This window comes from Populus trichocarpa, chromosome 12, assembly GCF_000002775.5.
Source record: "Populus trichocarpa isolate Nisqually-1 chromosome 12, P.trichocarpa_v4.1, whole genome shotgun sequence".
Taxonomy (NCBI): Eukaryota; Viridiplantae; Streptophyta; class Magnoliopsida; order Malpighiales; family Salicaceae; genus Populus; species Populus trichocarpa.
The window spans coordinates 11,502,821-11,526,211 of record NC_037296.2 but is presented as its reverse complement, the minus strand read 5'-3'; the positions used below and the strand labels follow the sequence as shown (position 1 = coordinate 11,526,211).

Below are 23,391 nucleotides of genomic sequence, written 5' to 3'. Positions count from 1 at the left end.
GGGACATAATGTTGTCAATTTTGTTTTGGTAACTGTTTTATTTTTTCAATTAGAATGGAATGTTTCAGTTTTGGAGTGTTTCGGCGTGCTGTTTTGGGGTTGTACTGTTCATATATATATATATATAAATTCAACAAACATAATTCAAGATAAATTAATTATAAATTATGCAATACAAACACAATGCCAAACAAATATAATTTCTAAATTTAAAATATTTCTAAATAGTCAAGATTAAATAGATCTTTAACTTAAAGTAATTCAACTTAAACAAAATATCAAAATATTATGAAAGTAAAATGTTTTAACACAAATATTTTAAATAAAAAGTTAGGTCAATGTTATCAAGGCTAATGGAATCTAAAGCATCCCTTGTTTTGCTTAAATTCCTACAAAGTATAAACATGAAAAAAACAACATGAATATAAACCATATATATTAGTGATAAATCTAATTTTAAAAAATTAATATCATTGTTAATGAAAATAGTAATAATAATTTTCAATATTATTATTAATATCATTGTTATTGAAAATAGTAATGAAAATAGTTTTTTATAATTAGGTGGTTTAATTAATTAAATTGAACAAGGTTCAATTTGATTCAATGGCTTTTCAAGAGCGGAACGGAACATGTGGAATGAAACCGGAACGTTCCCGGCGGAATTTAGCCGAAAAATCCGGAACGGACCGAGATTTAAAATGAGATGAAATTTGTTCCGTTTTGTTCCGTTTTTTGAATTGGTATGGAATGTTTCGGCCATTCCAGGCGAAACGGAATGGAATTGACAACCTTGTAGGGACACCCCAACTCTCACTTGTTCATTTATCTCTTCGTGTTCCCATTCAATCTCCGGACTTTTGTTCTGCAATCAAAGTGAGTTTGCTTCTGAAAAATGTCAAAAAAAACATCTTTTTTAAAGTGATTTTTTATTATTTTTTAAATGAATTTCGATGTAAATACATTAAAAATACTTAAAAAAAATATAAAAATAATATTTTTATTCATCTAGGTTGGATTTTTTTCACTTGTTTTGCTCCACTTTTGGTAAATTGCACATCATGAGAAAATTGCTAGGTAAGAAGATATACAATTTCACCGTAACACTTTTAGTAACCATAAGCAACCATCCAACACTTCTAATAACCACAAACAAATATACAACAATTCTAGGAATCACTAAGAGCCATTAAACAATCCAACAAGTTCCCACAAAACACCCAACATTTATAAATATACTCTTCAAGTTTTTTACTCTCTTATACATTGTTTCCCTTCTATATTTTACTAACTTAAACATGACATGGTTTTATATTCTAATATAGAACTTATTTTACAGAGAAACTTGTGGCTTAACAGGCATGGTCAGCCACTCCACCAGCCCAAGATCACAGTTGTGAAAAACTTAATCTATTATAAATTTTCATATTTTATTAGTGACGTTATATATGGAAAAATAAATAAACGCTACTTCATTCCTTTTCAGTCCTTATATATTCTTTATATGGCTTACAAAACTCTAGGACAAGGGAGAGTAACTAATATCCTCATCATAGAAACTCTAACCCCTTCAAATCTCCATCAACTCACTCAACAATGTTATTCTAGTCATATAAAAATGGCTTTACTCATTCCATTGACAAGAAATACAACACAATTTCATTATATGTATTACGTGCACAAAGATAACTCTAGTTCCATGAAAAAACATGACAAAACAACATGAAAAATAGACACAACACCTCAACTTTACGAAGGAGAAGATCTCGTTATAAAAAGTACTCCTCAATGATTTCTAGTTATGGATGCAACTGTCGTATCAATCTTTTTCTGAGTCTCGCTCACATGCTTTTCATTATAAAATACCTAAACGCAATATTGCATTAGCTCTTAAGAGTAAGAATGAACACCATTCCTACCAAAAGGGAGACTTTCTACTTTATTAAAGAGTGTTATACACTTATCTCTCTAAAGATTATGTGGCCACAAAAGCTAACTTGGATAACTATAATGACCTTATAGATCATAAAAATCACATATAAAATGTTAAAAGCATTCCTACCAAAAGGGAAATTTGTAACTCAAAAGAGTGATGCAACATGTAAATTTTTTTCTATTTCTTTTCATGGATTTGCTAGGGTGTGATATTACAACCTTAAACTTAACTCCATTCTTGGCCTTCATAATCTATATGTTGAGGTTGCCTCACATAGAGAATATCTTCCTCGTGATGTAGGTGGCAATTAGCTTTTATTGTTTATGTTTATATTATATGTTATATTGTATCAACTTTATGTTTGTTTTTATTGTTTATATCCATATCACAACCTTTTTTGGAATAAAATATTATTTTGTGTCATAAAGATTTTTCTTAACCAGAGATATGGAAAATAAAATGGAGACGTAAATACAAAGACATTTAAAAATCAATCATGCAGAATCAATAGAGTAATCATAAAGATACAAAGAAAGTCATAAAGGATTAATCATTGGAGAGACGAAATAAATTCATTATCACAAAACAATAATATGGAGTCCAAATTGAGATTAAATCATTATTACAAAGAAGAAACCTGATATTTCACTTGAAGTACATTTTCAAATGATTAGAGTGTCAGACATAAGGGAGGATTTTTTTTCCCCTAATGTCTTGTAGATATTATGTGCTAGACTTAATCACTCTCACTATTTTAATGGGTTATCCTATTTTAAAGCCATTTTTTCTTTTTCTTTGTCATAACTTAGTTTCAAACCCCCCTATTTATTTTATAAAAAGTGTATAATTTTCTTTTTTATTAAAAAATAAAAAATAAAAAATCTAAAAATATTTTCGAGAACAAGGAGATAAGCCTTTAAACTAAAAAAAATCAAAATACCATAAGAATAGCCAAATTAGGATGTTTTGACAAAATAGGATGAAAAAAGGAAGAAAATTAAGGTTGGAATCCAAACTTGACCAAAATTGAAATAATTAATTAAGTCTAAGGACTTAATTAAACTTCTAATAGGTTTATTTGACTTATTTAAGGACTTAATTAAAGAAAAATTAAGTTTGAAAGTCAAGTGGACAAAAATTTGAAGAATTAATTAAGTTTAAGGACTTAATTAAATTTCTAATCGGTTTTGTGGATTCATTCACGATCTCAATTGAAGAAAAATCAAGTTTTGGGGTCTAATTCAGATCAATTCCCAAAGATTGAAAGATTAGAGACACAATTAAAACTTTGAAATGCTAAATTGGTGCAATTAGAAGCTTAATTGAAAGAAATTTGAAGTATAAAATTCAATTGAGGACCACATTAAAGAAATTCAAAACCAAGAATCACTTTGTAAAAGCACTAAAATTGGAGAGTCTAATTGAAGAAAGATAAAGGTGAAATTGCAAGGAATACAAAAGATTAAGGCTGATTGAGGGCTCTATTGCAAAGTGTCAAAGGTTCAAGGACCAAATTGAGAATGACCATAATTTCACTATTCATTTTCTTCTTTTCTTAAAAAAAAAAAAAAAAAAATGCCGAAGTGACCACCTTTTATCTCTAATTTCTCCTTCACCCCTTCATCATATTTCATTTTAAGCTAAAACTCCAGCTTTTATTGCATTAAAAACACTTATAGATTCTCTCTCAAAAACATTACTCAACATGGCTCTGCTTGCGAAAAAAACCTTGTGTCCTAATGAATGACAGAGATTTATTTTTTAACATCAAGATTAAGATCCGATCAACCCATCAGCCCTATAACCTTTCCATTTTTTTTTTATAAAATTCACACAAAATCCTAACTCAAGCTACAGAAGAAGTGTGAGGAACATTGCCATCAATACTATCGCCTAACCAAGACTGCAGCAACCTTTCTCCTTAATCTTTCCGGCTTGAAACAAACCTAGAGACAGTCGTCATCATCATCTACCTCCTAGTCGTCCATTCCCATTAATAAAACCAGGTATTACCACAACCTCTCTCAATCATTGTCTCCTGCTTACAGTGGAACCAGCAACAAAAAATCAAACTCATTCTTTGTCTTCTTCATTCCCATAATCTATTGTCACTGCCCTTTACAAAAAAAAAAAAAAGAACCCATAACCAGGAACCATCCTCCAGCTCCTCCCTTGCACAGCCACTGCCATCAATCATCCTCCATAATCAACCGTCAGCTTTAAAAACCAACCAAGAGTCACAGCAGAACCGTTAGTCAACTCCCCCCAGCAGCGATCTCTCCCCAGAAGCTGCCAGCACTGCCACCGTGGGCATCATCTCTCACAACCTCTTACACTAGCAACCTCTAATCCCATCGTGAGCAAGCTGCAGGGGTTTCTCTCCAGGCATATGCAGTTTTGTTTTCCAGCCGAGAACCTCCTCTACACCAACTCTAGACCGAGAGCAACAACATCCATCAACAGCTGCATCTCCTTTCCACTACTCTATAAGTTTCTCCACAGTAGAAAGAAACAACCATGGACGACAATCACGCCAGTAGCTCCATCTCAGCGGTAGCGGCAGCATCGTTTCTCTCCAGCAGTTCTTTTGTACTGTGAGCAGCAATAAAAGCAGCAGCGATGACAAATTGATAATGAATTGTATTCAAATTAGGCATGCCTAGCTAAAACTTTTAAATAAGAAAAGGGTTTACCACTAATTACAATTTATAACTCACATGTTAATGCTACAAGAGATTTTATCTTCTTCAGTCCTGATTGCAGACTAGTAGTGGGCTTTGTAACCAAGCTCCCTCCTTGCTAAACTAATATTAGCATGAGTAAATAACATATCCTCATTTGCAGGCATTGGAAACACAGCCTTATTAGCCTTAACTTTCAACGATTTCTCATAAAACTGACTATATCGAGAACCAAAAAAAGTGATAAAGGACTCGTAACATTGAATTTCAGTTTCATCTACAGAATCAGTCTCTCATTCTCCATATAAATTAGAAATCACGGTACAAATACAAGCTGTTGATAAAAACTTTAAATTGAAGTAAATAAGAGACATGGCTACAACTAAGAAAAAATAGGATGCTCTGGTATTATTTAAGCCATCTTATTTATTGTTGTTTATGTTAACGTAGTTTAATCTTGGACTCAATTTTTATATTCTCGAAGTGTATTCATTGAACATGTATAGGGTAATGATCATATTGCTTTGATTGTGGAGATAGATCTTCTAAATTCAAGTGATGTGCTTTAAGATTTTAAATTTGATAAATGTGACTATTATGACATGTGTATATTAGGGAAGGAAAAGTAAAGATTTTTTCACTAAGGGAAGTTGGGTCTGTGGAATAAGCTTGATGGGAATAGTTTTACATTGATTTCTTCCAAGTATTGCAGTGGAAGAGGGTCCAAGTTCCAGCAGCAAGGACTAAGGCAGGAGTTAAGTCGCGCCCAAGTTCTGCTTTCTTTTTACAAGCAAACCACAAGTAGTAACTTTTATTCGGAAAGAAAATTACAGATTCTAGTTACAGACTAATAAAATCCTGACACTTCTTGGGTCAATCGAAGTGTGGTTTTGCAATGACGTGCAGGGGAACTGTCCTGTGCATTGAGATGCCAAAAGCTTCTGTATTGTCTATATCCTTTGCTTCGAGACCAGGAGGAAGCTTCCAATCAAAGCTGTGGAGGAGTTGAGCTAAAGCAATTTCAACGGTTGCGACCCCAAATGTGATGGCTGGGCAGCTTCTTCTACCTGCTCCAAATGGTATCAGCTCAAAATCTTGCCCCTTGAAATCTATACCGCTGCCCATAAATCTTTCCGGTTCAAATGTTTCAGGATTTTCCCACAGTTCTGGATCCCTCCCCATTCCCCAGACATTGACATAAATCCGAGTTTTAGCTGGAATGTTGTAGCCATCAATTACAACATCTTCTAAAGATTCTCTTGGGACTAAAACTGGAGCGGCAGGATGTAACCGGAAGATCTCTTTGATAACAGCTTTCATGTAGTTCAGCCGGCGCAGATCACTCTCTTGCACCACTCTTCTGTCTCCGACAACACTTCGTACTTCAGCTTGTGCTTTCTCCATGACATGAGGATTCATGATAAGCTCTGTCATTGCCCAATCAAGGGTTATGAAGTTGGTATCTGTTCCTGCAGCAAACATGTCCTGCAACAATAGAGCAATAATTATACCCTTTAGTTGTAAATTGTGTGCAAATGAACTCATCTACAAGTAATTTGATGCTTGGAACACTGAAGTTGAAGCCTTGAAGGTATAACTAGACCAATAAAATCTTCACTGACCAAGATGACAGCTTTAATGTTATCCATGGTGAGAGGAATTTCAGAAGATCCATCCTTCTGAATATCAAGTAGAACGTCAACAAGGTCCTTCTCCTCCTCTTGTTTTCCCTTAGAACTGCGGTGCTCAGCTATCACCTCATCGAAGAACTGATCAAACCGTCTGAAGGTGTACTGGAGTTTCGATTTCATTCCAGTCAGACTGTGCACAAACTCCATCGAAGGAAAATAGTCTCCAAGACTGAATCCTCCAAGCAATGCTTGATAATCGTCGAGCATCTTTTGGAACCCGTGCCGATCATACTCTCCTCCTCCAGAGAAATCCTTTCCTAGCGCAATCCGACAAAGAACATCATTGGCATATAGTGCAATCATCGAGCTTAGATTGGTGATGCCAGGATAAGATTCTGCAATCCGACGAATCAAGCGAGCAACTTCTTCTTCTCTAACAAAGCTGTACCAGTGGACACGCTTGGCACTGAGTAGCTCAAGTATGCAAATTTTCCTTATATTCCTCCAGTAAGCACCATAAGGAGCAAAAACAATATCAGTGCAACCATAGAACAAGTGTTTGGCCGAAAAGAGCTGCGGACGGCTGGAGAGTACAAGATCATGAGTTTTCAGGACTTCTTTTGCCAATCCAGCTGATGAAATCACTACAGTTGGGATCTCCCCAAGCTGTAAGAAAATGATGGGACCATACTTCTTGGCAAGCCCTCGGAGAGAGATGTGAGGCATATTACCAAGCTGGTGAAGGTTACCAATGATTGGCAATTTTGCAGGGCTTGGTGGGAGATTGAGCTTCCTCTTTTTCAGCTTCTCCTTCATGAGAAACTTGAGCACTACTACTAGAAAAATAGTTACAACGAGCAAGGTAGGTTTGGAGCATTCTTTCAGCCATTGTAGTAAAGCCATTGATGGATCTTTTCCCTTGACAATTCAAGTGGTTTGAGTGGGTTTGTAGTGTTGATACCACAAATTAAACAGAGACAAACCCTTTATAGGAAGTGATATGAAATAAAATTGTCATAATAATATAAATTATATTTTATAATTTTATTTAATAATTTAAGTTATTAGGTTGAGTTGATTCTTTTACATGATATTAGAGATTTGATGATCAAGCAGTTACAATTTTGAATCTCATTATCCCTATTTATTTGATAAAAATTAAATATAAGATAATGTGAGTCCGTGTAAATTTTAAGTCCAAAAAGCTATCACTTGAGAGGGTATATTAGAGAATAATATAAATTATATTTTGAGATTTTATTTAACAATTTAAATTATTAAGTTAAAATAATTGTTTGATAAAATATAGTACTGGTTTTGCAAAAAACAAATCCCTATAAATGGATGTGTTACCTTCTCTCGAAGACCATTTATTAAAATTATCTTTTTTTTATTTATGTATTTTTTTAACAACAAAAATTGTTTTTTTATTAGCATCATAGTTAATTAAATAAAAAACAACAACTAAAAAAAAGTTTGGAAAAACTTAACAAAATTGAAATGAAAAGTCAAAAAAGTATGTTTTTAATTAAAAAAAAATACATTTTCTTATTCACTCATATTTGTTTTTCACTTTTGACAAAAACATGTTTTGTTTTCGTGAAGAGATTTTTTTTAAGCAAACACTAATTGTAATAGTGAAAACTAGCATCAATTAATAAATTAAAAAAATATGAATTGATGATCTTCCAAAACTATATGGAAAAATAAATGAGAAAAATAAATATATATATATATATAATATATATATAATTAGAAAATAAAAAAACTAATATTTTGTTTTAATTTATTATTGATGAACATATTATTTTAAATATTCTACATATACGGCTAATAAATAGTTATTCATAAATTAATTGATAATATTATTATGAAAAAATCATAATCTTTTTAAAAACAAAAATATAATTTTTTATTTTAGTATTTTTTTCAATAAAAAGCATCAACAAAGGTTTGTAAAAAAAATGTAACCATAGAAATGAGTAGGAAAAATGTATTTCTATAATTTAAAGTTCATTTTCTTATTAATATTTATCTTGATTGTTTTAACAAAAACTTGTTTTTCAATCACTAGCATTGTTTTTCAATTACAATTTCTCATTTTTTTTATTTCTATTTATTTTGCTTTTAATATTTTTCTGATTGGATTTTATTTTTTCATTTAATCCCTAATCATTTGATTTTAATTTTTTTTTCTTGAATTTGATTCTCATTTTTATAATTGTAATTTCTTTTATTTTGAGTTCTCTTCTTGTTTGATTGTTTTGTGGAAATTTTATGTCTCATTGTTTAATTTCATTGAATTTTCATATTATATTTGGTGCTTATTTTTTTATTATGTTTTTAAAAATTGGCTCGGGAGTCTACCCCGTCATGTCCAGGTTCACGGGTTGGGTCGAATAACTAGGGTTACCAGGATCAATAAGATTTTTTATTGTGCGGAAAGTAAAAATGATATTATTTTGATAAAAAAAATAATGGCAAAATAAAATTAACGGGTGTTGACATGATTTAGAATTTTGTTCGAGATTGTTTTTGGTCTTCTATATGGTCAACTCGGTCTCATGACTAAAATTACATGTTTCAAATATTAGCCCAATTTAATTTTGATTTTTTTGATTTTTTTTTTAATTTTATCATTAGACTTTAGACTATTGGAGCTTGATTTTTTTTTTCTTCTTCCTTCCTCTTGAATTATTCTAAATCATGAATTATTCAAGGTAACTCATATTCTTTCATATTATCACTATTTTAAAAAAAATTTGTTAGAAAAAAATTTATCCGATCATCTAGCACAAAAAAAAAATATAATAAATAAATAATTGTCATCACATCAAGCCTGAGCATGTGTTAAATATCATCATGGTTTAGGTTCTCTTGTAACCTTCCAGTGTAGCTATACTGATTCAGATCTTTTTTGCAGAGAAGGTCCATTAGCCATCTCTGTGATGACCGCCGTTGTCTTTATCATTTATATATATATATATATATATATATATATATATATATATATATATATATATATATATATCGGTACTGTTTAGTTTTGTATTTTAAAAGTTTTTTTTAATAAAATTATTTTTTTTATTTTTTTATTTTAAATTAATATTTTTTATATATTTTTTCAAATCATTTTAATTTAATAATATCAAAAATAATTATTTAAAAAATAATAAAAAATATTATTTTAATCTATTTTTAAATAAAAAATACTTTAAAATACAACCTCATACCTCCTCAGGCTCAGAGTCATCGTCAACTTGGCTGGCTATTCTTGTCCAGTTGTGCTCGTTGTCCCCTTTACACATTCTGCAACTATCTTTACTTTACAACTTCCACATCCTCTAGAAGATGCATCGTTGAATATCAACAACAGAAAATTAATTTTTTTAATTCATTCTATCATAATCTGAATATTGAATCTTATAATTAATTAAATGATCCATGTAAACTTTTAAAATTCTTTATTATTATTATTATTATTATTATTATTAGTAATCTTTATTTATTGGGATCCAATTTTCCTTTTCTGATATATAAAAGCTCACCCTATTTTCATACGGCGAAATAGAATTTTATGCGCATTAGATTCTCACTTGTGATAATGCAAGGAACAGACTAGAAACGTCATTGACAGCTTCGAAAAGTCTATAAGGTGATGGAAATTGAAGGTAGAAATTTGTCTCAGAGCTCCGTTTTCCAATACATGCACCTCAGTGTTCAAATCAGCGAACGACTGGCGATTCACAGCCTCTGGAGATCTTGCATTTCACTACACTATGTGAGGTTTGGTGCAAGCATCTTAAGGTGATATTCCAAGGAAAATGACATGTCGTTGGAAAATTTTACAACCTTTCTTCTTGGTTTTTTCCCCGTCTCCAGAAATATAAGGTGGAGAATAATGACTTCCAAAACACTGAACATCACTCATTTCTCACTTCATCAATATCTCATTGACTTAGTATATAATAAAATAATATAAAGCTTCCAGGAAAGGTCATCTTGGACAAATCTCATGGAGAAATATTCTTGGACCGCTTCAACAATGGCGTCAAGGAGAGTTGCATTGCCACTCTTCTCAAGGCTTTATTCATCCCCTTGTAAATACTAACTTCCTTCTTATTTTGATGGACGCTGCAGTGGCTCGGGAAATGTGATTTCTGGTTGGAAAATGTTGGGGAGGATAAAGAATTCGTCATTTCAGGGAATTAAAAACTCCCAAATTGAAAATGTTTAAGAGATTCAATCTGAGTTAGTTATTTAAATAAATAAATAAAAATTATTCTTAAAGTATTCTTTCATATGAAATATTACAATTATTTATGTTTTTCAAAATTTATTCTTATGCTATAATATTTTGAGCTCATTCATGATTTATTTGAAAAATTAGATTTTAAATGCACTCTATCTTTCAGGACCTGAAAGGTATTATTCATGCAATTTAAGTCTATAGTAAATCACGTTGACCTGGTTCGATTCACTTCAATTAAACACAAAAAATATTTACAGACACAAAAGTATATATTTGCAAATAATGACAATAAAAATAAATGATATCACAACACACACAATTTCACAATTAACAAAATCATGGTATATACATTTTTTTGTCTTTATATATATATATATAAACACCCACAAAATTTATGTCACTAAGTAAATATTATCATTAATTCATCAAAAAGATTTCATCAACTTAACTACCTGGAGAGTTTAAAGCAAAATTGACGAGAAAAAAAAACTTCACCGATGCAATTTTTACTGTGTTGAAAACATTTTTACACGCGTATACATACACAGAAAATAGTGACAACGTACAGCCTTAAGGCCATGTTTGTTTTTACATTTTAAAAGTGTTTTTAAAAAAAATTGATAATTTTTTTATTTTTTTTACTTCTAATTAATATTTTTTTGGTGTTTTTATATTATTTTTATGCGATGATATCAAAAATAATTTTTAAAAAATAAATATTATTTTGATATATTTCTGAATAAAAAAAACTTTAAAAAATAACCGCAACCACACTCCCAAACAGGCTACCATCTACTATTTTGTGGATAAAAAGTTGACGATTTTTGTGGATTAATTATTTCACACTTATACAAATAAAAATGGTCAACAACACTGTTTTTAAAAAAATGCAATAAAAAAAAGATGTGTAAGAAGTTGATGATTTTTTTAGATTAATTATTCCTCATTTGTATATTTATACAAGTAAAAAAAAGTCATCAATGACATATATGATGATTAGCGCAAATAAAAACTAAATAACAAATATGAAGCTTTGTCACTAATTAATCTTAGATCATACAACCTGATAAAGAGAATAACATCTTAAAAACTAAAAAAACAATCATACACAAATAAATAGTTTCACATCTTGATTATCCCTACGTCCATAGAAAAAAAAAATTTAACTTTGAGTGGTGGCTCAAATGTTTAGGTTTTGAATTTACTTCTAAATGATTATAAGTTTAAGTTCTTTCAAGGCGACTAAAGGCTTGGCTAATTGGTTAGACTTTGAATTTGCTTTCAAATGGTTATGAGTTCGAGTTCCTTGAGGGTTACTGGAAGCTTATATAGTCGTTAATTTCAGGGCCCATGGAATTAGTCGAGGTACATACAAACTAACTCGGACATCCATGTTAATTAAAACAAAAATTTCATTATATCGCAATGGTTCAAGTTCAGAGAACTCTTACCTCTATCTCCAAACACATCCATCACCAAATCCTCACAACATCAATGAATGTTTTGCCTGGTAAACTCTCTGAATAGATTTACTTTAGCGTCGATTTCATGGTAATTCTTTCCAAACCTAACTTCATGGTAATTTTTTTCCCAAGTCCAACTCTGTCTGCTCTAGCATCAAAGCCATTGATAAGGTTTATTCAAGAAAGACATGGGGTTCAGTCATCCACAATCAAAATTGATGACGCAACAAACTCATATGAAAACTACATATTTAGAGGGTATTTAAAAGTATGATAATAATTGTTTTTTAAAATGTTTTTTTAATATATTAAAATATTTTTTTTAAAAAAAAAATTATTTTTAATATCAGCACATCAATATAATTTAAAAATATAAAAAAATTCATTTCAATTTATTTCAAAAACACTTTTAAAATATAAAACAAATGAGCTCTTAAACCTCCTTATGAACCCAGCTTCATGGGAAATCCTTTATAAAGTTACTTGTCATTTGTTATGTATAAAACATTTTACTCATCAATTAGTAATAAAAATGAACAAGATCATCTCGCACTTCCTTCATTTTTGGGTGGTATTTCTTAGAATTTGTTTAACAAGTTTTGACAAAAATTGCATGTGGGTCGTTTTCATCAATTACATTTTGAACTTTGCTAGCACCTTAGTAGCCCAACAATTGTTCATTTTGGTGTCGAATAGCTTTATCATGGTAAGAGGTATTTATTGATGGTGATTCCTAATCTTGAAATTGTTAAAAAAAAAAAAAAAAAGAGATTGAACCTTGAAATATAATTGATTTTTTTAATTTAATTTGGAGTTTTTATTTTTCTTTTCTTTTTATTAATTAAAATGAGTTTTATAGTTGAAATTGGGTTCTTAAGAGCTTGATGAATGATCTTGAATTATTTTGTTGGTAAAATGGTGAAAGAATTGAGTTTTGAGAACAAAAATTGATAGTTTATCATAGTGTTCGAACCCGGCCTGGTTCAAGGCCCAGGTCCCGGGTTTTGACTGGGTCATCGGGTCGTCCGGGTTAATTCTTTTTTTTAAATCAAAACGACGTCGTTTTAGTATTAAAAAAAAAGTCAACCCGTCGGGTTTTTTCTTCTCCTGTTTTTTCTTCAACCCGACCCGTTTCCAGCCCCAGATCGGCCGGGTTTCAAAACTATGTAATTTATTAATATTTGTTTGTCTAGTCGCGCTGAGCTTCTACGCCTTGGCGCTAGGCCTTGGTGCAGCTAAGCCGTCATTTATTTGTTTGATCTTATTAATTTTTGTTTTTTTTTTATTCTCTAAAATTAATTTTTATTTTCAAATCTTATAAATAATTTATATTCTTTAAAATATGTTTTATAGAAAAATAATAAAAATTGAATAAAAAAACAAAAAATTACATTTTTAATCGTTATAGAATTAAAACAATTAATATTGTTTCAAATTTCAGTAATAAGAAATACTCACATGATACTAAACCATGGATAGACAGTAAAAGTAGCAAAAAAAAAATTAAAACAAAGGTAAAAATATCAGGGCTATCAAATACAAGCTACCAAATATATCAAATTGTTAAAATTAAAAAAAATTATTATTATCAAAACATCAAATAATATATTCCTTGAACATTTTGGATTCTTGACATATCATGTGGACCTTTCTTGTAATGAATTTACGGGTCATTTATCAAAAGAAAATGTAAAAAGTTTAAAAGCTGTGGAAATTAATGACTAGCAATTGTTTGGTATCAGAGCTTTTCAAGAAAAGGAGTCAGTGACTATTATGAGCAAAGGGTTGGAAATGCATCTGACTATTATGTCTTGGCGTCTCTCTAAACAAATTCTAGGTTGGAAAAGCGATGTAAATTGTTTTTCTATAAATTTTAGAAATTTTTTTATTTAAAATTAATTTTTTTTTTATGTTTTTAGATCATTTTGATGTGTTGATATTAAAAACAATTTTTAAAATATAAAAAAAACTTTGTTTTAATACATTTCTAAATAAAAGTCAGTTTAAACCGTAATCGCTATTACAATCTCAAACAAACCCTTAATAAAAAAACTCACCCCCATTCTCTTGATATTTGAACTCTTAGTTTTTTTTTTTTAATTAAATTTTACATCGAAACTATTTCTATAGCGATATATTTTCGTTCTCTCCAAACACCAATTTCCTTTACCTTTGCCTTCCCCTTCTTCTTTTTAGCCTAAGTTTTGTAACCCAAATTTCCCTTTCAATATTCCATTTCCCTCTTCTCCCGAGCAAGCACACCCTTTCAAACTTGGATAAGATATATTTAATATTATTATTTTCATGATTATTAGTATTATTAATAAATTTAAAAACAAATATTATTATCATTGAGAAAAAACCATATTTGATTTAAAAGATAAAATTAAAAATTATTATTGTTATTGTTGTTTTTGTTGTTAAATTTTTAAAAAATATATATTATTACTATCGAAGAAAAATCATATATTTGATTTGAAGGGTAGAATTAAAAATTATAAGAACTTGGGTCAGATATGTTTATTATTATTATTAATATTTTAAATATTATTATTAATATAATTATTAATAAATTTGAAAAAAAAATATTACTATTGAAAAAAACCATAGATTTAATTTGAAGGGTAAAAATAATAATTATTGTTATTATTAATAATAAATTTTAAAAAAAATTGTTGCTGTCGAAGAAAAACCATAAATTTAATTTGAAGGAATTAAAAACTATAAAAACTTAGTTAAGATAATTTTAATATTATTATTAATATTATAAATATTTTTATTATTATTATTATTATTATACGTTAGAAATTTGGATCCGACAAAAATACTAAACTCGAGTAACTTAGATCTGGCTGGCACTTCAGACTCAAGTTACTTGGATCAGATAGTAAAAACAAACACATATAACTTAGATATGTAGTAAAAACAAACCCATAAAACTTAAGTCCACAGAGACTCTAAACCCAAATAATTTAGTTCTGTTATTGCCATCAAATCTAAGTTATTTAAACACCAAATCTAACTGGAATATTAAAACAATCACAAATTTAACTTTTAACTAACTGTCATTACAATAATTATTCATATTATTTATAAATGTACCGCAAACCACCTATCTTGTAAACTATTAACAATACTCTAAAAGGCGTGGGGAAAGTACTGTAGCTTTCCCCGCGCCTTTTATGCATCAGTGTTTCACTGTGCAGTTGTGCACTGCACAGTGAAACTCTTAGTTGTTTTTTTTTTGTTTTTAATTGTTTTTGTTTTTTTTCTGTTTTTTATGCCTTTATAGGTTTTTGTTTGCTTTTTTCTTTGTGTTTTTTTCTTTTAATGAAATTTTTTTGTTTAATTTAGTATGTTAATGTGAATTTTTTTTTATTTAGTTATCAGACTTTCATGACACGGATCTCGGGTTTGACGAGTTAACCCGGAATTTTTTTTTGCTTGTTTTCTTTTTAATCAATTTTTTTCGTTTAGTTTAGTTTGTTAATGTTAAATTTCTTTCTATTTAATTATCAGACTTTCATGACACGTATCCCAGGCTTGATGGGTTAACCCAATTAATTCTGAGTTAACCCGTCAATTTTTTTTTTCTATTTAGTTATCAAACTTTCATGAATCGAATCCCAGATTTGACGGGTTAACTTGGTTTGAAGGGTTAACCCAGTTAATTCAGATTTTTTTTCTTTTTCTTCATTTGTTTTTTTTTCCTGTTGGTTTTTTTCTTTGTTTTTTTTCTTTTTAATTAATCTATTTAATTATCACACTTTTATGACACGATCTTATAGCCAAACCCACATCCAAGGCTCTTGGATCCGGTTTTGCAGCCAGACTCACTTAAATTTGAGTCATGTAAATTTAATATTATTATTAATATTATAAATATTACTCTTGGGTCAAGCGTTGCAGCTAGACCCAAGGCTCTTGGATATATCTTTGCAGAAAAACCTAACACTTTTAGATCTTAGCCTTTTTTGATATTTTTTATGCAAGAAAAAAAAATTAACCCGTGGCGTATGCCTTTGTTTTTTTTTCTTTTTCTTTTCCTTTTTAAGCCTTTTATTGTGGACTGCACCGTGTAGTCCACAGTGAAAAAGCTGATGCCTTTAGTTTTTTTTCTATAGTTTCTTAATATTAAATTTTTTCTGTTTAATTATCAGACTTTCACAACACGGATCCCGGGTTTGACGGGTTAACCCAGTTGATTCAGATTTTTTTTTTCTTCATTAGTTTTTTCCTTCCAGTAGGTTTTTTTCTCTTTGTTTTTTTCTTTTTAATTAATCTTTTTTTTAATTTAGTTCATTAATATTAAATCTTTTTTCTATTTAGTTATCACACTTCCATGACACGAATCCAAGGTTTGACGGGTTAACCTGATTTGACGAGTTAACTCAGTTGATTCTGATTTTTTTTTTCCTCATTAGTAAAAGGTTGATGCCTTTTGTTTGTTTTTGTTTTTTTTCTTTTTAATTAATTTTTTTCGTTTAATTTAGTTTGTTAATGTTCAATTTTTTTCTATTTAGTTATCAAACTTTCATGACACGGATCTCGAGTTTGAGGGGTAACCTGGTTTGATGGGTTAGCCCAGCTAATTCTGGGTTAACCCGTCAATTTTTTTTTCTATTTAGTTATCAAACTTTCACGACACGAATCTAAGGTTTGACGGGTTAACCTGGTTTAAAGGGTTAATCCAGTTAATTCAGATTTTTTTTTCTTCATTAGTTTTTTTCTTTCTTTTGGTTTTTTTTCTTTTTAATTAATCTATTTAATTATCACACTTTTATGACACGACCTTATAGCCAAAACCACATCCAAGGCTATTAGGTCTGGTATTGCAGTCAGACCCCCTTAAATTTGGATCATGCAAGTTTAATGTTATTATTAATATTATAAATATTACTCTTGGGTCAGGCGTTGCAGCCAAACCCAAGACTTTTGGGTATAGTTTTGCTGAAAGACCTAACACTTTTAGATCTTAATTTTTTTTATATTTTTTATATAAAAAAATTAACCCGCGGTATCGCGCGCGGGTCATATAACTAGTTCTATAACAAAACGCGGCAAGCTCTGCTACACTACTTTTACATACTAACTTAATATGCTGTCACGTTTAATGGAGCACCTGAACAGAAACTTAAATAAGAAGAATGTTCCTTGGGCATAGTGCAGTCATCTTACATGGCCTGTGTTTTTGTAGGAGGTTGGTGGAAAGGTCGAGGAGAAGTTCCCGAAAGATGCAGACCTTATTGTTGCATGCCAGAGAGGATTGAGGTGAACTCTTAGCTTAATAACTGCCGATATCAATCTATCAATATGCATTTGTAGGAGTAAATTTGTCATTTTATGTTTGCACTGATTCTTATAATTCCAGAAGAATCATTTTATTCTAGTTAAATGTCAAGCAAGACTGTTATACAATATGTGGACTGCACAATGTAATTTATCACTGAGTCAGAGATGCGACTGTTTGATTTTATGTAACTAAGATGGATATACGATACCACTCAAACATTTCAGTCTGATTCATTTCATAGACTTGAGCTTTATAGCATCTTATGCAATAATTTTATTTGAAGGAGTGAACTTTTGGCTTCAAATAACTTGGGTAACTGTGAGAAGTTCTTGATATTCTCTGGATGTCCAAGCAATAGTAAACACATTGATTGGATGATCAAGATGAGAATTCCTTTCTTTTCTAATGCAACATAAGGAAACCATGAGATGGACACTGATATATATTGAAACTCGATGGCTTTAAGAGAATTGGTGGGCAATTCTTTTCTTTGGCTAATCAAGTAAAGAAATGTTTAATGATTCAAAACAAGGATTTTGTCAGTGAAGGCCCTCAACCTTGTAAGTTTGCTGGAATTGATGGGGTTTCTGAGTTCCTGGGGCATGCCTCGTCTTTACTACCTTTTAGTATTTAACTTTGCAGGGAAAAAGTTTGTGTTACCATTGAATACATAAGTTTTTTCCATGATGTTTTCATGCCCAAATATGTGGAAAATACATCCATGACTTTCCATGAACATGAATGGTCAAATTCCTGTAAATACTTATAAGTTAAATTGGCTTTATTACTTTGATCCATGTAACTTTGAGTATATCTGCTTGTAGGCAGGCTTCCATGTGGGACTCGTTCTTTTCCTGTTAAGAAATTCCTAGTATGCACTTTAGGTTGACAGATGAATGTCCTTGGCCATATAAATTTTCAAACTGTTATCTTATATTTGACGTTTCCATTTTTTGAATTTATAGCTAATTCCCCTATGACTTTCAGTTGGACAGATCAACAAAGGGCTGCTGCTGTCAAGGAAGGTTGGGGTTATCTATTATTGTTCTCTGCTCGTCTGGTAATCATAGTGTTTTCCTTCCATTTTTTTCCTGTAAAATCATCTGCAAAGTCCAGTTTTTAGATTAGTAGGATATTAATGTCTTTGTTTCCAGCACAGGTTGGAGTATTTCTTGTTGCAGATGCCTTGTTTATTGGTGCTCAGCAAGTAGATCGTGTATTCAGGATATAAGATCACATTGAGTTGAGCTTGAAGGCAGTTGATTGATTCACCAGAGAGCATGTTTTTTGCGTTCTTAGTGACATATGAGATTGAATGGTATCCCAATTTTTAAACCAAGAGTAGTTTAGAATGCCAAGCACATACCTCCATATCATGTCTTTAATGTTCAATCCTGTTGTGTCTAGGCATCGGTTTCTTCCTTGTAAGATGATGTATATGCTCTGAATTGTGTGTCTCTATAATCAATATCCAAAAACAGTGCTCAATGTCATGGATGGTGCTTCCTTTCTTTTTTGAAATGTCAAGTCTATCTGGTTCCAAGGCAAAGCAGATCAGGCATCTACTTGCTGCATCGTAGACATTCATTTGGTATGAACCCCTTTGTCTTAATCTCCTTTGTTGAGCCAAAGAAAGCATTTGATGAAGGAAAATGGTTTTTTTTTTCTTATTTATTTATTTGACATGAGGAAATGAGTAGTTCTCAGAGACAAGCATTTTTTCCTTGCAGTATTATGATTGATTGAAGCGCAAAGGTGACACAACTTATAACTGATTATAGTGTCCAAGTTCCAGCAGCAAGGACTAAGGCAGGAGTTAAGTCGTACCCAAGTTCTGCTTTCTTTTTACAAGCAAACCACAAGTAGTACTTTTATTCGGAAAGAAAATTACAGATTCTAGTTGACAGACTAATAAAATCCTGACACTTCTTGCATCAATTGAAGTGTGGTTTTGCAATGACGTGCAGGGGAACTGTCCTGTGCAATGAGACGCCAAAAGCTTCTGTATTGTCTATATCCTTTGCTTCAAGGCCAGGAGGAAGCTTCCAATCAAAGCTGTGGAGGAGTTGAACTAAAGCAATTTCAACGGTTGCGATTCCAAATGTGATGGCTGGGCAGCTTCTTCTACCTGCTCCAAATGGTATCAGCTCAAAATCTTGCCCCTTGAAATCTATACCGCTGCCCATAAATCTTTCTGGTTCAAAAGTTTCAGGATTTTCCCACAGTTCTGGATCCCTCCCCATTCCCCAGACATTGACATAAATCCGAGTTTTAGCTGGAATGTTGTAGCCATCAATTATAACATCTTCTAAAGATTCTCTTGGGAGTAAAACTGGAGCGGCAGGATGTAACCGTAAGATCTCTTTGATAACAGCTTTCATGTAGTTCAGCCGGGGCAGATCACTCTCTTGCACCACTCTTCTGTCTCCGACAACACTTCGTACTTCAGCTTGTGCTTTCTCCATGACATGAGGATTCATGATAAGCTCTGTCATTGCCCAATCAAGGGTTATGAAGGTGGTATCTGTTCCTCCAGCAAACATGTCCTGCAACAATAGAACCATAATTATACCCTTTAGTTGTAAGTTGTGTGCAAATGAACTCATCTACAAGTAATTTGATGCTTGGAACACTGAAGTTGAAGCCTTGAAGGTATAACTAGACCAATAAAATCTTCACTGACCAAGATGACAGCTTTAATGTTATCCATGGTGAGAGGAATTTCAGAAGATCCATCCTTCTGAATATCAAGTAGAACGTCAACAAGGTCCTTCTTCTCCTCTTGTTTTCCCTTAGAATTGCGGTGCTCAGCTATCACCTCATCGAAGAACTGATCAAACCGTCTGAAGGTGTACTGGAGTTTCGATTTCATTCCAGTTAGACTGTGCACAAACTCCATCGAAGGAAAATAGTCTCCAAGACTGAATCCTCCAAGCAATGCTTGAAAATTGTCAAGCATCTTTTGGAACCCGTGCCGATCATACTCTCCTCCTCCAGAGAAATCCCTTCCTAGCGCAACCCGACAAAGAACATCATTGGCATATAGTGCAATCATCGAGCTTAGATTGGTGATGCCAGGATAAGATTCTGCAATCCGACGAATCAAGCGAGCAACTTCTTCTTCTCTAACATAGCTGTACGAACGGACACGCTTGGCACTGAGTAGCTCAAGTATGCAAATCTTCCTTATATTCCTCCAGTAAGCACCATAAGGAGCAAAAGCGATATCAGTGCAACCATACAACAAGTGTTTGGCTGAAAAGAGCTGCGGACGGCTAGACAATACAAGATCATGAGTTTTCAGGACTTCTTTTGCCAATCCAGCTGATGAAATCACTACAGTTGGGATCTCCCCAAGCTGTAAGAAAATGATGGGACCATACTTCTTGGCAAGCCCTCGGAGAGAGATGTGAGGCATATTACCAAGCTGGTGAAGGTTACCAATGATTGGCAATTTTGCAGGGCTTGGTGGGAGATTGAGCTTCCTCTTTTTCAGCTTGTCCTTCATGAGAAACTTGAGCACTACTACTAGAAAAATAGTTACAACGAACAAGGTAGGTTTGGAGCATTCTTTCAGCCATTGTAGTAAACTCATTGATGGATCTTTTCCCTTGACAGTTCAAGTGGTTTGTAGTGTTGATACCACAAATTAAACAGAGACAAACCCCTTTATAGGAAGTGACATGACTGAAATTTAGGTACTAGTTTTGCAAGAAACAAATCCCTGTCCTTGGTAGAGTGGATGTGCTACCTTCTCTCAAACACCATTTATTAGTTTGGAACATGAACAGGGTAGACTAGTCAGTTGCGGGCGCACTACTGCGAGGAATTTTTCATTGATATTATTGAACTTAGTAAAGATTAGCGGGTAAACATAGGATCTATCGACCTGGCCTCTAATAAATCAAGCTGGCTTTCATAGTAAACCATGTAGGAGGGGTTTGATTTTTATTCAACATGAATTTTATCCTCATTCTTATTATTTCAATTCGTTCTTTTCTTGTTTAATTGTTTTGTGATAATTTCAACTCTCATTATTTAATTTATTTTAATTATCATATGTTTCTTTTTAATTGTTTGATGGTTAAAAATTTTGTTAAATTTTTTTTTTTTTATCTTCTATATGGTTATTTCGATCTCATAACTAAAGTTACTAATTTCAAATATTAGCCCAATTTAACTTTGATTTTTTTTAAAAAAAATTATTTTATTTTTTGACTTTAAGCTATTGGAGTTTGAATTTTCTATTTTTTTTTTCTACAGAGTTATCTTAAATATTAATCAAATTAACCGGGGTCAGACAAAAAAAAAATTTACCGATCACACAGCATAACACGCACAAATAAAAATCTAATAAATAAATAATTGTCCCAAGCATGATAAATATCACTATGGTTTTAGTTCTTTTGTAACCTTCTAGTATAGAGAGCTACAGTGATTCAGATCATTTTGCAGAGGAGGCCCCATTAGCCATCTCCGTGATGGTCGCCGTTGTCTTTAGCCTTTTCCATATGAAGTAATCATCAACTTGGGCTCGGCTATTCTTGTCCAGTTGTGATAATGCAAGAAACCTAAGCTGTCAATTTCTTGCATTATCACAAGTGAGAAACCTCGAAAAAGATGAGCTGATATGAAATGTAATACCACATCGAGTGGGCTCTGCTGGTCTTCACATTCAATTCTCTCTCAAAGGAAGACAAGTCTGTTCTTTGTAATCATTAACGTTGTTGTAGTTCATCAACGTTGTTGTAATTTTTAGACACACCAGGGCTATAAGATATGATTCCTTTAATGATATTTTCTCTAAATGTGGGTGTACGTCGAATATTTAAACACTAAAGGTTCTTGAAAGGTGAAAAAGAAGATAGCAAAAGTTTCCAAGCATGGAACAGCAATGCCAAGCGATCATTAATTTTGTCCCAGCTGGGGCATGGTCAGCTTTCATTTTCTGATACATAAAATCTCACCCCATTTTCATACAGTGAAATAGAATTTTATGCGCATTAGGTTCTCACTTGTGATAATGCAAGAAACAGACTATAAACGTCATTGAGAGCTTCAAAAAGTCTATAAGGTGATGGAAATTGAAGGTAGAAATTTGTCTCAGAGCTCCGTTTTCCAATACATGCACCTCAGTGTTCAAATCAGCGAACGACTGGCGATTCACAGCCTCTGGAAATCCAAGGAAAATGACATGTCGTTGGAAAATTTTACAACCTTTCTTCTTGGTTTTTTCCCCGTCTCCAGAAATATAAGGTGGAGAATAATGACTTCCAAAACACTGAACATCACTCATTTCTCACTTCATCAATATCTCATTGACTTAGTATATAATAAAATAATATAAAGCTTTCAGGAAAGGTCATAATCTCATGGAGAAATATTCTTGGAACGCTTCAACAATTAATAATGGTTTCACAGATTTAGTTACTAAGTTGGTTGTGTTTTAAGTTAGTTGTATTACTTAAAATTTGAACACTCGATTTTTTTTTTCCTCTGCCTCTTATACTCACATTAAGGATCTGCGAGTATATCTTCATCTTTATTAAGAAGTTTATTGGTTATACTTACCTGTGAATATTGTCTTGTTTCATATTTATAAATAGATTGAAAGAGGACAAACTAAACGAGGAGGATCATCTTGCACTTCCTTCATTTTTGGGTGGTATTTCTTATTATTTGTTCAACGACAAGTTTTGACAAAAATTGCTTTTTGAACTTTGCTAGCCCAACAATTGTTGATTTTGGTGTGAAATAGCTTTATCATGGTAAGAGGCATTTATTGATGGTGATTCCTAATCTTGAAATTGTTAAAAAAGAGAGATTGAACCTTGAAATATATTTGATTTTTTTTATTTGATTTTTTTTCTCTTTTTATTAATTAAAATGAGTTTTATAGTTGAAATTGGTTTCTTAAGAATTTGATGAATGTTCTTAAAGTATTTGTGGTTAAAAATGGCGAAAGAATTGATTTTTCATAACAAAAATTAATAATTTATTAATATCTATTTGTCTAAGATGACATGTCACGTTTTAAATTAAGTTTAGCTTAAAAGACATCATTTTCAAGTGAAATACAATTTAAACTAAGCAAACATACATAATTTTAGGGGTGTTTGGAAGTATGGTAATAGT

At 31.6% G+C, this 23,391-nt stretch overlaps 1 protein-coding gene and 1 long non-coding RNA gene across 8 annotated transcripts; one reads left to right on the top strand and one right to left on the bottom strand.

Annotated features, from left to right (window-relative positions):
* Positions 1–5,274: 5,274 nt before the first annotated feature.
* Positions 5,275–20,963, bottom strand: LOC7458076 (cytochrome P450 71AP13). 6 transcript variants are annotated; one of them, XR_008056951.1, is made up of 3 exons: positions 19,940–20,851; positions 19,126–19,802; positions 5,275–5,425 (listed from the first exon to the last, which is right to left on the bottom strand). XR_008056951.1 is itself a non-coding variant. In XM_052445931.1 (3 exons), the coding sequence occupies exons 1-3, from the start codon at positions 20,849–20,851 to the stop codon at positions 5,491–5,493; spliced, it is 1,524 nt and encodes a 507-aa protein (XP_052301891.1). In that variant the 5' UTR covers positions 20,852–20,963; the 3' UTR covers positions 5,275–5,490. The 6 variants fall into 6 exon arrangements, 5 of the variants coding, with proteins under 5 accessions (XP_052301891.1, XP_052301890.1, XP_052301893.1 ...); XM_052445931.1 differs by lacking the exon at positions 19,126–19,802 and adding an exon at positions 6,240–7,114 and having other exon boundaries at positions 5,275–6,102; positions 20,815–20,963; XM_052445930.1 differs by having other exon boundaries at positions 5,275–5,684; positions 19,385–19,802.
* Positions 17,078–19,146, top strand: LOC7484433 (uncharacterized). 2 transcript variants are annotated; one of them, XR_002977159.2, is made up of 4 exons: positions 17,078–17,234; positions 18,244–18,316; positions 18,416–18,847; positions 18,987–19,146. It is a non-coding gene; the product is annotated as an uncharacterized LOC7484433 (long non-coding RNA). The 2 variants fall into 2 exon arrangements; XR_002977158.2 differs by having other exon boundaries at positions 18,244–18,847.
* Positions 20,964–23,391: the final 2,428 nt, after the last annotated feature.